The sequence below is a fragment of the Sinocyclocheilus anshuiensis genome, unplaced genomic scaffold (genome assembly GCF_001515605.1).
Source record: "Sinocyclocheilus anshuiensis isolate Anshui unplaced genomic scaffold, SAMN03320099.WGS_v1.1 scaffold799, whole genome shotgun sequence".
Lineage (NCBI taxonomy): Eukaryota > Metazoa > Chordata > Actinopteri > Cypriniformes > Cyprinidae > Sinocyclocheilus > Sinocyclocheilus anshuiensis.
In genome coordinates, this window is record NW_015548231.1 from 894,006 (window position 1) to 906,632 (window position 12,627).

Consider the following 12,627-nt stretch of genomic DNA (forward strand, 5'->3'; position numbering starts at 1 on the left):
CAACATGCTAATGAGAGGGTGTCAATTATGCAAGAGTAGGCGGATCGTGTGTGACGAGCTTGAGCGTTTGCCTGCGCATGCGTATTAACTTCATCAGTCAAGGGGACTGATTATTATCTTACACTTTTTCATAGGGCTAGTTTTATAGTTATAATCATGAGAGAGCTAATTCATAAAAGATTTTAAGTGGCCAATGTAAAATATTAATGCTTACATAGCTCTTAATTGCAATACTGAACCGTTATTTGCTTAATAAACATACTTTTGTCACCTATATTTTCTGTTCTGATACCTAATGGGAAAAAACTGTCTGTTCCTCGATTAAACCACTTCATACCAGTTCTCAAGGATGTATATGAGCCTCTGTTTGTACAATAATAAATAGAGAATTAACTGACATGTACCCTTGTGAAGGGGAGAGACAGGGAAAATGTAAAGAACTGGGAAAAGCAAAGGAAAAGGAAAGAAAAAATGAATAGGGAAGTAAAAGGGAACTTGCAAAGGAAAGAGAAAAGGGAAAGGAAAAGGCAAGAGGAAAGGAAAAGGACAAAGGACATAGAAGGGGAGAGACAGGGAAAATGGAAAGAAAGGGGAAATGCAAAGAAATAAGAAAGAAAAAGGAAATGAACAGGGAAGTAAAAGGTTAATAGGAAATGAAAGGGGAAAAGGAATGGAAAGGAAAATTTATTAATTAAATGAAAAAGAAAAGAACAAAAAGGAAAGGAAATGGAATAGGGAAATGAAAAGAACGGAAGAGGAAAATGGCAAAGGAAATAGGAAATGGAAAAAGGAAACAGAAAAGGGCAAATGAAAAAAGAAAATGGGAGGAAATTATATGGGAAGTGAAAAGGGAAAAAGACAGAAAGTAAAAGAAAGAACTAGAATTTCAAAGGAAAACAAAGTAAATAGAAAATAGAAATGGGAACGAAAGAAGGAATGGGAGGAATATGCAGAGAGGAGCATACAGACAGAAAGGGGCAGAGGAATTGGGCCCTGTAGGGCGGCACTACCTTGTTCCACCAGCCCTGCTGTGGTGCCTGCAGCCGCGGCTACAGCAGCCGCAGCCGCAGTGACCGAGGCGGGAGCCGTGGTCTGCCTGCTACCCACTAACAAACACACACACATAATCACAAACAAAATGAGAGAGAGGGAAGAGGAAACGGGGCAGAGTGAAAGAGAACCATTCATTAGTCTATGGGAGAAGAAACTGTCAGTTATAAGAACACGTGAAACCAATTTTCTTTTTATTTCTCTGAGACAGGTGGCTTGTAACAAAACAATCCCCACTCAAAGAAGGGCCATATTTTCATTACAACAAAGACAAGACTCTGACCCAGAGGGAATCATCCCTCCTAACATTCAAAACCACACACGTTTATCAACGTTCTCTGCTGGACCATCATCTAGAGGTTACAAGCAGAGCCCTGACATCACAGATGAGATCAAAAGACAGAAAGTGCTACTATAACCATTTGAATTCCCATTAAGGATGCAGTTAAATAAAGGAGAATTGACAGAGAGAGAGTGAAATTACATGTGCAGTGAGAATGCATGTTATTTTGTATTATGCATGATATCTGTGAGGTCCGAGCATGAAAACTGCAACTGTGTATATAGAGAGTGGTCCCAGAAAGTATGTGGACACTTAAACCACACTTAAAAATGTATGAGCATCACATTAGATATTGACACAAGTGGCATTTAGAAGTGGTAATTTGTTAAAAAATATTTAAAGATATTTAAACCATTCAAAAGTAAAATATAAAATGTTAAGAATAGTTCACCCAAAAATGAAATTTCCATCTTTTTTGTGATTTTTGCATTTAAAATGACTGATTTTTTGGCAGTAATTTCTTGCAATGTTTTTTTTATTTTTATATATATATATATATATATATATATATATATATACATCACTAACACAGATTTAGACAGATTTGTGAACAATATTTGAGAGAAATAGGCCTTTTGTGTACATAGAAAAATCTTAGATCTTTGAGTTCAGCTCATGAAAAATTGGGGCAAAAACAAAAGTGTTGCGTTTATAATTTTGTTCAGTGTATGTACATGACAAAAAAATATTCTTATCCACTTCTATCACAAAACCTTTAGGAAAATTATTGTTGTTATTTTTTAAATAAGAACAAAGAACCAAATTACAAACAATAAGACAAAGATACAAATGAGACTACTTAACATTTTTACAGGTGCAAAATACTACAGAAATTGAATAATCAAATGTAATTCTTTTTAAACTTTACTTTTTCATTCATGCATATTTGTTTATTACACTACCGCATCAATAATTTCACATAGTATTGTGCTTTTTGTGATTATTTTGCTTTATTTAGCTTTTATTGGCTTATTATGCGGCATCACAAAAATGCTACATTTTATTGATTCCGCAATAGTAGAAACGTGGAAAACTGAAGGGACCCTCTAGCATTTGTTTTTGGGTGCCATTTGGTTTGATATCTAATGCAATAACAATATACAACTTCAAGTACAACTTAAGTCTCTAAATAATTGTCAGGGCCACAAAATCTGTGTATAATTATATAAACCCTGTATAGCATGGACAATCTTGCCCATGAGTTACTTTTATTTGAACACAAAACAAGTACATCTTTGACACACGACATCACATCAAGATGGAGTGGGGATGTAAAAGACACACAGACGATTCCCTGGAGAGCCGTAAGAACATACACAGACCAATCAGAAATCACACACACCTGTCAACTCAGCTGTCAATCAAAACCATTCTAAAGTTCATTTCCATCTGCATCATACCCGAGTAACTTACCAGAGAAGTTCCGTGACACAAGCATGGTGGTGAGGATGGCCCCCTGTGAGGAGAGAGAAGAAACATAACCTCTGCGTGTGTAAAATTAGAATTGAGTGAGCATGTGTGTGTGTGACCATGAAATGCACCTTGAGTTTCCTCCTGGCGTTGAACTTCTTCAGGCATTCCACAGTCTCTTGTCTGTGCATCATGGAAGCCACAGTAGAGCGTTGCTATGGAAACAAATAGGGAAAAGATTTTTACTGTACATCTAGACCCGTGTTTTGCTGTTTTTGTGTTTATATGTCTGCATGTGCGGGTCGGTGAATACGTACGCAGACCCATGGGTGTTTGAGAGCTTCCTGTGCAGTGATTCTCTTGGCAGGGTTTATGGTTAGCATTTGATTGATGAGATTTTTGGCTTCAGGAGTAACTGTGTCCCATTCTGGAGATGGAAACTATTAAATAAATAAAAAAAAAAAATTATGATTCTACAACTATAACTTTACTCTGTCAACAAGCACTGCAATGCATCAAATAAAACACCTGTTGGAATTTGCGGTTTGTGTAACTTTTGATTCAAAATCATGCCTCTCCTAGAAAAATAAAATCACCTCAATGTCCTGAACTGGTACTATGCAGCTATACGAGTCAATTCTGGCTCAGCCAAAATGGCGCATATCGGGCAAAAGTGAGTATTAATTCACATTTTTGAACCATTTCAAACACATTTTTGAACAATGTAAAATAATACTGAAATTACTTCATATATAAAATATGATAAAAAATTACACTCATGCTGCATTTATCAAATAAATCAGTCATTGTAAGAAATAAGCAACTTTTGGAAAGATGATTTTTAAAATAAATCTGTTCAATTTCTCTATTAGACAAACAATGTCTTTAAGTGATAAAAATGCATTGTGCCATCTTGAGTTAAACTAATGAAATTCTCAATGCGATATTCCAAAATCGTGATAGCAATAAATGTTTTTATTAGAGCCCGACCGATATGGGTTTTTTGGGGGCCGATACGATACCGATATTATGGAGTAGAAAAAGGTCGATATCGATATATCGGCCGATATTCTTTGTGTATATACAAAGTACAGTATCAATCAAAAGTTTGGACACTTTCCCATTTGTGTGTCCAAACTTTTGACTGGTACTATATATAGAATACAGTATATACATAAACAGAATATGTCTCGCGCACTTTAATGCCCTTTGAATGTACCGTGTACGTTCCCTTGGAACTGGAATCATGGCGAAATATCATGTGAAGTGTGGTGTCACTATCTCGCGAACGCGGCGGCGGATCTCCACCAAATTCGGGGGATCCCTTCAGCTTGAGGAGCCCTCTCGAACACCACCCTCCATGCATCGGTAGCCACCCGAGATCGCCAGATCGGTCGGTGTCCGACCGCGAATTTAACTGCCCGTAACTCCCGGACCCCGGGGGCTATCAATGCAGGGGTGGTCTCATTCGAAAGGGGGCGTTGAGACATACACTCGATTCGGTGTTCGAGAGGGTTTCTCGAGCTGAAGGGATCTCCCGAATTTGGTGCGGATCCGCCGCGCTGTTACCATTCAAAGTTTCAATGGTATTCCATACACCTAAACTTTAAAGCGTTTCATCCAGATCGCCAGTAGCAAACAATGGAACGCGCTCTGCAGGACAAACTACATAATTACACCATTTACAAGCATTTTATTTGCATTTTATGTTCTGTAAAAAAAATTTCATATCGGTGGCATATTGGCGGCATATTCGCCGATACCGATATATCTGCGACAGGCTCATATCGGCTGATACAATCAGCAAAACGATATATCAGTCGGGCTCTAGTTTTTGTAATGAGAAACCTTTAAACTTAAAACCTTTATTTGAAATACAGTATTTTAGCAAAAAAACTGAAAAGATGTTAAACTCACATCATAAGCTCCTGCTTTGATCTGTTGGTAAAGTTTATGCTGATCCTCATCCCAGAAAGGTGGATATCCAACCAGCAGAATGTACAGAATCACACCTTAATAAAGAGAATGAAAAAAATCAGAATCATTCTGTTGTTATTAACATTTTTGAGGCTGTTGCATACAGTATAGTCACCCTATGCCATCATTTATTTACAATACGTTTATTTCATACTAAGCATACCATACTTCAAATCCATTAACATTTAATGACATATTACTTGAGACTATTAATAATCATTGTATGATCTCTGAATAATATCAGTCTTTAAATGCAAGGTATGTAAATTGTACCTGAAGTATATTTGCAATAGTTGCACTTTAGCACAATCAAATATCCTTAAGTATATCTTTAGATGGATTTCAGCACTATTTCTGCATAATTAAAGCGCATTAAGCACAAAACTAATTGTTCCAATTTAGCAGACTTTAAGTATACTAGTTTAGTATACCAAATGGACAATTGCAGGATATTTTATTAAGCACATACATATGTAAAACCCTCTAAAACCAGACAACCAGACCAGTTTGACCAAGGCAGGAGTCCAGCTTTAGGAGACCTTTTTTTCAGCACAGTGGAGAAGGCAGCAAGACAGCTTAGTTTTGATGGACAGCACAGAAAACTATTTCTTCGGAATGAGCATTTGCTTGTCACTGTATTTGAGTTTATTTACCGCAAGCCCAGATGTCCACGGGTTTGCCATATGCTTCCTTCCTCAGCACCTCGGGGGACAGGTAACCTGGTGTCCCTGCAAATCCTGTAAAATGCACAGTAAAATGTGACAATAAAAGCATCAGCAGTCAGTACAATCAAGTTCTAAAGTGTTTGTGACAAGTCACATGGGCATCTCTCTATATCAGCCTACAGGTTTGCAATGTTTACATACCAAACCATGCCTGCTGGTCTCCCTGCACCTCAATGGCCAGTCCAAAGTCGGCCAGTTTCACAGCGGCGTTCTTGCACTTACTGGCCAAGAGCAGATTCTCTGGCTGAGGGGAGAATGAAGACATTTCTCCTGCCTTAACACACAACTTTACTGCCTCAAACACACACACTTACACTGTGCATGCTAACACACACTTCACAACAAAAATAGACAGTCAGATAGCTATCACATGGTCTTAACGTACAAACCAGCGCACATTTAACGCAGTGTATAATCAACCTCCCAAATCTGATTCTGTGATATTAGTTGAAGAACTTTCTGACTGCAGATTGTTTCTAAATGAAGAATGCAGGGGAAAAAATGATGTTTGTCTTCACTGGTAATAAGAGCATGTGCGTGTTTTCCTCCCAACTGACCCAGATTATCTAGCTCTAGCCTCATTATTCTCTGTCACTGAGGGATGCTAATAATGTGATATCCCCTCTAGTGCCTCCCGATGCTTCCGCTAGCACACAAATGACACGATCTTATAAATCATAGTGCTAGCAACACTGATCTATAAGAGCAGGCTAACAAACCAAATACACACAGTCACACACACCTTAAGCACTGCACCAGATAGTGAAATCTCAAGCAGCTTTTCCTGCATTGCAGGGTCTGCTGGATCTAACATTCACTTCCCTCACTTTCTTATTCATGTTGGAGAATGCAGCTAAAATGATTCAAACTGTGACAAAAATATATACACTACCGTTTAAGAGTTGGGGTCGGTAAGATTATTAAAAAATCATCATAATAAAAATACTTTAATGCTGCTAGGATGGATTAAATTGATCAAAAGTGACAGTAGAGACATTATTTATCGTTATACATTATAATGTTACAAAATATTTCTATTTCAAATAAACACTTTCGTTTAAACTTTATATTCTTTAAGAAATTCTAAAAAAATGTATCCTGGTTTCCACAAAAATATTAACCAGCACAAAGAAAAGTTTTTGACCGTCAGATCAGAATATCAGAAAGATTTCTGAAGAATCATGTCACACTAAAGACTGATGCAACACAGGAATAAATTACACTTTAAAATATATTAAAATAGAAAATTATTATTTTAATAATATTTCACAATATTACTATATCCTGTATTTTTTAACAAATAACTGTTGAACAGAAGAGACTTTCTAAAACATTACAAAATCAACCTTTGAAGTGTTTATATTAGAGCTGCACGATTCTGGATAAATTGAGAATCATGATTTGTTTTATTTTAAATAGAGATCACGATTCTCCCACGATTCTGAACTAAGCAAAATAACATGTAATTTACTAGAGGCCATGACAAAATGTTAATTGCCTCATTCTATTGAAAACTGTTTAATTAATTTGAATGAATTATTAAAAAAAAAATTGAATGAATAATTCAATGACTCACATAAATAGGCTACTTTACTTGCTCCATTACTGAATGAATCAGCAGTGTTGAACAAATCTCTTGAATGAATGATTCAATGACTAAAGCCCGGGATACACTGCACGATTTTTGGCTGTCCCAGACGAAAGATTGCCATCGTGAAGCAATCGTGGCGATTTCTGTGATCGTGGCTCTTAATCGGTGGTCCTATGTCGTACAGTGAGAGAGGTTCAAAGACGGGCGTTTTCCCGGTCTTGCGACCAAAGATAGCCTACGATAGTTTTCTGACAGTGTCAGAAATTCAGCATGATCAACGCACAGTGTGTTTGCTGCAACGACCTGCGTCTACTCAACAGCCAATGAAACTGCAACATGAAATGACGTATTGATCCACGCGACCAGCGGCGCTACAATTTCAATGTCATGGAGGCAAAAAAAAAGTAGAAGGTATACTGGTATGTGGAATACCCATAAAGAACAAATTCTTGTTGAGTTGTGGCAGCAGAGGGCATGTTTGTACGATGTGTCCTCTAGCTGCTATCATGACCGCACCAAAAAGGACATAGCATGGAAGGAGATAGGGGAGGAACTACAGCTGCCAAGCTCCCTGTGCAAAACTGGCATCCCAAGTTGTCCTCTTTTCCCGAGCGGGTCCATTTTGCCCCCTTCCGCCGGCGCCTCTTCTTTGTTTCAGCGCACATGAAAAGCACAACTGCCAAAGCGCGATCCATCTTGATGTACCGGTATTTGTTTACCACTAGCGCATGCTGATTGCGCTAACGTGTGTCGCAGCCGTCGCAGCCTACGATTCAATAGGTGTCATCATCGTACAGTCTACATGCTTGTCGTACCCAAGTTTAAACGATCCATGTCGCACCGTGTGATAAAGTAATGATCTTACAGGATTGCTAAAATCGTGCAGTGTATCCCGGGCTTAATGCATTTTTGAACAGTCACTAGTCGCCACCTAGTGGTGAAAATGTAATCAACATTGTAATCAACAAACGTTATTTGACTAGACACAGAGGAATCGTCATTTAGAAATAAGATCGCATGGGTGTTTGAATCGAGATTGCAATCTTTTAACAATTAATTGTGCAGCTAGTTTATATGTATATTCGTTCATATATAATAAGGTCTTTGCTTTCATTAGAAATTAAAAGCAAATTGACCGTAGGGTTCTCTGATGATCAATAATATTTAAAAGAACATCAACCAATATTTTTTTTAGCATATATGTAGAATTATCTAACATTTATAATTATAACCTAAGTCCTATGAAAATCATCTACATATTAATACATGTGAGTAACTATGGTTGCAGATGCAGAGTCAACTTGCTCTCAAGCGCTCACAGAGCAGCTTTGACCATTCCAATTTGGTGGACGTCTTACATACAGCGGCCTATCGAAACAGTCGCTAACGAGGCATTTACAGTATACATATCTATGGAGCAAATTTGGCTCCTAAACGTTTCATTTTGAGCCAGGGGGTATTTACTACTTTTCTACATTGTTATCCCTGTTCCATAATGCTCATTATCACAATCACCTCACCACCATCCCTTCATTAAAATTTCCTAGATTGGTCTCCATCCTCAGCAGCACGCACATAGCATAGCTAATGCAGAGTGCTTCCAAAAAAAAGAGGTTAAACATGTGCACTGTTGAGGGCTGGAACACCAGCAGCTAATCCCAGCCTTAAACCTCAGTAGTGGGAGGAATTTTGATGAACAGCACCCTCTGAGAACAAATCTAGCAAAGAAGATCTGCCAAAATCTCTCTCCAACACTCTTTCATAAGCGTATAACCTCTGCAGTGAAATCCATGACTTCACTTTCTAGAAAAAATCTCATCAGCATGGGCACAGCTATGAATCAAAGTACATATATATGCATACACTGACAAACACAGCTGGATGCAATGCTTAAATTGGCTTGAGTTGGTTTAGTTTACTTGGTTAGCTCAGTAAAATCCAAAAAAGCATGGGTGTTGATAGACGTGTCGTGTGCTATTGTGTCTGTGTGTGTGTGTGTGTGTGTGTGTGTGTGTGTGTGTGCGCAAGATCGTTGCTCTTTTCTGCAGTGGCGTTCCTGTCATGCCCACTCAGATTCCCGCTGTGGAAGAGCGCATGCCCCAGGCTTCCATTCAGAAGGGCACTCCAGTGTGGGCAGACACTGATAGCGTGAAACCAAAGTGCTGGTACTGTCAGAGTAGAGTACGGAGCTGACCGCAACAATGCTGTTTTTAGCATTTACCTGGTTTCTTTTTCTGGATACTGCTACAGTGAAACTGAAGCTTGAATCTAAATGGATTAAATCTAGCGATGCACCAAAATTTCACAAACTGTACATATTTGAAAAATCAAAAAATAATGAATTTGCAGTTTTAAATGAAAACGTTTCGGAAGGCCAAAATCATTGATTCAAAAGAGTAACGATTGTAAAGAGTGACACATATTACCATATTTTATCCACAAAACTTAGATAAGCCACAACAGGTAAGCATGTCAGCATTATGGACACACTAAACCATGATGAAATATTATGCTAATAGAAATATTTAAAAGTAGTTCAGCTGAAACATTGAGAGACGGCTTGTTGCTGAAGAGCTTTACTACGAGAACTTGGCACTTGATTTTTGGTTTTGATTTTCTAACATTAATTCTAACCTAAATTCTTTGAAAATCATCTGCTGAAGTCTATCGCAGATCTAGACATTAATACATGTAAATAACTATGGTTGCAGCTGAACTAGGGAGGTATGTCAAGCGTTCATGATCCAATATTCGGATAAAACAGCAAAAAAAAAAAAAACAAACTATTAATACATTTTTGGTTTCAGACTAAATAATTTTGAAATTCTGAGAGGTGACTTGTTCCAAAGAACTACTACGACTGGATTAATTTATAATTTGAGCTTGAACAGCATACAGAGTTCAATTATCCAATTACACAAATGTAATTATTACCAAAACCTTTCTGTTTTCAGCTAAATGACAACTTATATTTTGGTTTCATATTTCTATGCTAATTAAATCGTATTGAAGCACATGATTTATTGATATACATCTGGATGTAATTTCGCACGTGCTCTTTACAGACTCAACATGTCAATAAAAGCACACAATACAAAGTGCACCATTTTCAAAAGGATCTGTGCATTTTGAAGTAAACCTGCAGATAAATGTGCATTTATAAAGTGACATTACATATATACAAGTCACAATCAAACCACTTACACATGCATACGAGACAAACAAACAAGACAAACGAGCAATTTACAAGATTGCTATCAACAGATAAACATGCAGCATGCATTCCGAAGCGGCTTCTCTTCGCCGACAAACCGCAAAGCGCTAACTATGTGTTCGTACAGAAGGCATGGGATATTTTTGGCAGTTATGATAAGCATCCTAGGCTCATTTCTGGCCGGTTCACAATGTAATCTGACTGCAAAGCATGCCAGGTACTGTAGCGTAAGTGACAGACTGACAGTAGTTGAATTACATCTAGGAACAACATTTCCCAGAAGCACACTGCATTTTAGAAAAGGTCAAAGGTCAGAAGGGAGCAGTCAAATGCCATTGTAGTGTACTCAAACCTGGACATGACAACTGGTCTGGGACTGGGACCCTGATGTCTACACTGACTCTCTGGTCAATAAAAGCAATCTAGATAAGAGTTATATTCATAGTTAATTAAATTTGGTCTATTTTTATTTATATTATTATTACAGACATTTTAGTGGGAGCACTTTTGAAGTTCAAAAGAGACATTTATCTTGATTGATAAACTAAAATCAATGTCGCTCTTCAAGTCAGTCCAATTAGCGCAGTCTTACCTGAACATTCACGAAAGTGAATTTATCACCAGCAGCGGCCAAACACAGCAACACACAAGCACGTACGCCATGCACTGTCACTGTGTGAAATCGGACTGACCTCCCATGTAGTTCTCAATCTTTTTCCCCCCCGTTTTCGCAGGGAGACCAAAAGCGCCTATCAGCAATTACGTCAGTCAAATCGACACAGCGGTAGGCACGGATTTCTACATACCAACTTTTATGAGCGCATACACAAGTTCACACACTCGAAGGGCAGCGATGACATCACAACCGTCACTTACCTTCAGGTCTCGGTGCACCACGCCCATTTGATGGCAGTGAAGCACCGCCTCCAGGATCTGCTGGATGCAGTGACTGCATGCAAACAGCAGGGGGCGCATGTTAGTCTGAGCAGCGCTACAGTCCCGTGCACAGGCCAGGGGTGAGGGGTATTTGGGGCAGGTAAAAATTTAAAAAGGAAGGGGCAGGGCATCTCTCTCTGGACTCAAGCCTTGCCTCCACGTAGCTAAATATTAGCATACATTAATAACTGAAATAAAAACCACTTAAACAGCTGAAAAACCGCAGGTGGATTTTAGCACTAATAGTTAGAAAGCAAAACTTCTTTAAAGGGTTAGTTCACCCAAAAATGAAAATTCTGTCATTAATTACTCACCTCATGTCGTTTTTAAACCCGTAAGACCTCCGTTTATCTTCGGAACACAAATTAAGATATTTTTGATGAATTCTGAGAGCTCTCTGAGCCTCCCATAGACAGCAATATAATTACCACGATCGAGGTCCAGTAACGTAGCAAGGAGATCGGTAAAATAATCCATGTGACACCAGGGGTTCAACGGTAATTTTACGAAGCTACGAGAATACTTTTTGTGCGCAAAGAAAAAGTATTCTCGTAGCTTCGTAAAATTACGGTTGATTGATGCATTCTGACAGCTCTCTGACCCTCCCGTAGACGGCAAGGGTACTACCATGATCAACGTCCAGAAACGTAGCAAGGAGATCGGTAAAATAATCCATGTGACATTAGGGGTTCAACCGTAATTTTACGAAGCTACGAGAATACTTTTTCTTTGCGCACAAAAAGTATTCTCGTAGCTTCGTAAAATTACAGTTTGAACCCCTGATGTCACATGGATTATTTTACCGACCTCCTTGCTACGTTTCTGGACCTCGATCGTGGTAATTATATTGCTGTCTATGGGAGGGTCAGAGAGCTCTCAGAATTAGGGGTGCTCCGATTGATCGGCTACCGATCACTATCGGCCGATAATCACTTTGGGATGATTGATCGGCGGTCTCTAAAAAGGCTGATCTCAAAAAAACGATCTCAAGCTAATGCCGTGCCTGCCGTGAGAGGTTTGGCACGACATGCAGCGGCACCGCGCCTGCCGTGAGAGGTTTGGCATGACATGCAGCAGCACAGTCTCAGTCTGGCGCGGGTAAAATAATTATTATTCTGAAGGTGAGATGCAACTCATATTTCTTCATTAAATAACTCAAAGTAATTTGAAAACCTTCTGTGGGACATAATTTCACAAACAGCGTGAGTGAATCACCACACGCGTGCTCTCTTTCCCTCTCAAAATACACAAATTGCTTTAAATCACATCGCTTCTGCACTATAAGCGAGCTGCACGCTGCACAGTTGACACAGGAACTGTCACTTGCACAATCGCGGCAGTGTTGCATCGTCACTAAAGTTTATAAATTGAATTTATTTTT

At 38.6% G+C, this 12,627-nt stretch overlaps 1 protein-coding gene across 1 annotated transcript in view; it reads right to left on the bottom strand.

Annotated features, from left to right (window-relative positions):
* LOC107654637 (calcium/calmodulin-dependent protein kinase type II subunit beta-like) overlaps positions 1-12,627 on the bottom strand; it is a 73,239-nt gene that overhangs the window by 33,021 nt on the left and 27,591 nt on the right. The window contains exons 6-13 of the mRNA XM_016441814.1: positions 11,187-11,259; positions 5,647-5,749; positions 5,434-5,517; positions 4,721-4,815; positions 3,121-3,243; positions 2,935-3,018; positions 2,807-2,849; positions 1,011-1,106 (exon numbers count right to left, since the gene is read on the bottom strand). Of these exons, the coding sequence (XP_016297300.1) occupies positions 1,011-1,106; positions 2,807-2,849; positions 2,935-3,018; positions 3,121-3,243; positions 4,721-4,815; positions 5,434-5,517; positions 5,647-5,749; positions 11,187-11,259 (701 nt within the window). The remainder of the gene's footprint in view (positions 1-1,010; positions 1,107-2,806; positions 2,850-2,934; positions 3,019-3,120; positions 3,244-4,720; positions 4,816-5,433; positions 5,518-5,646; positions 5,750-11,186; positions 11,260-12,627) is intronic.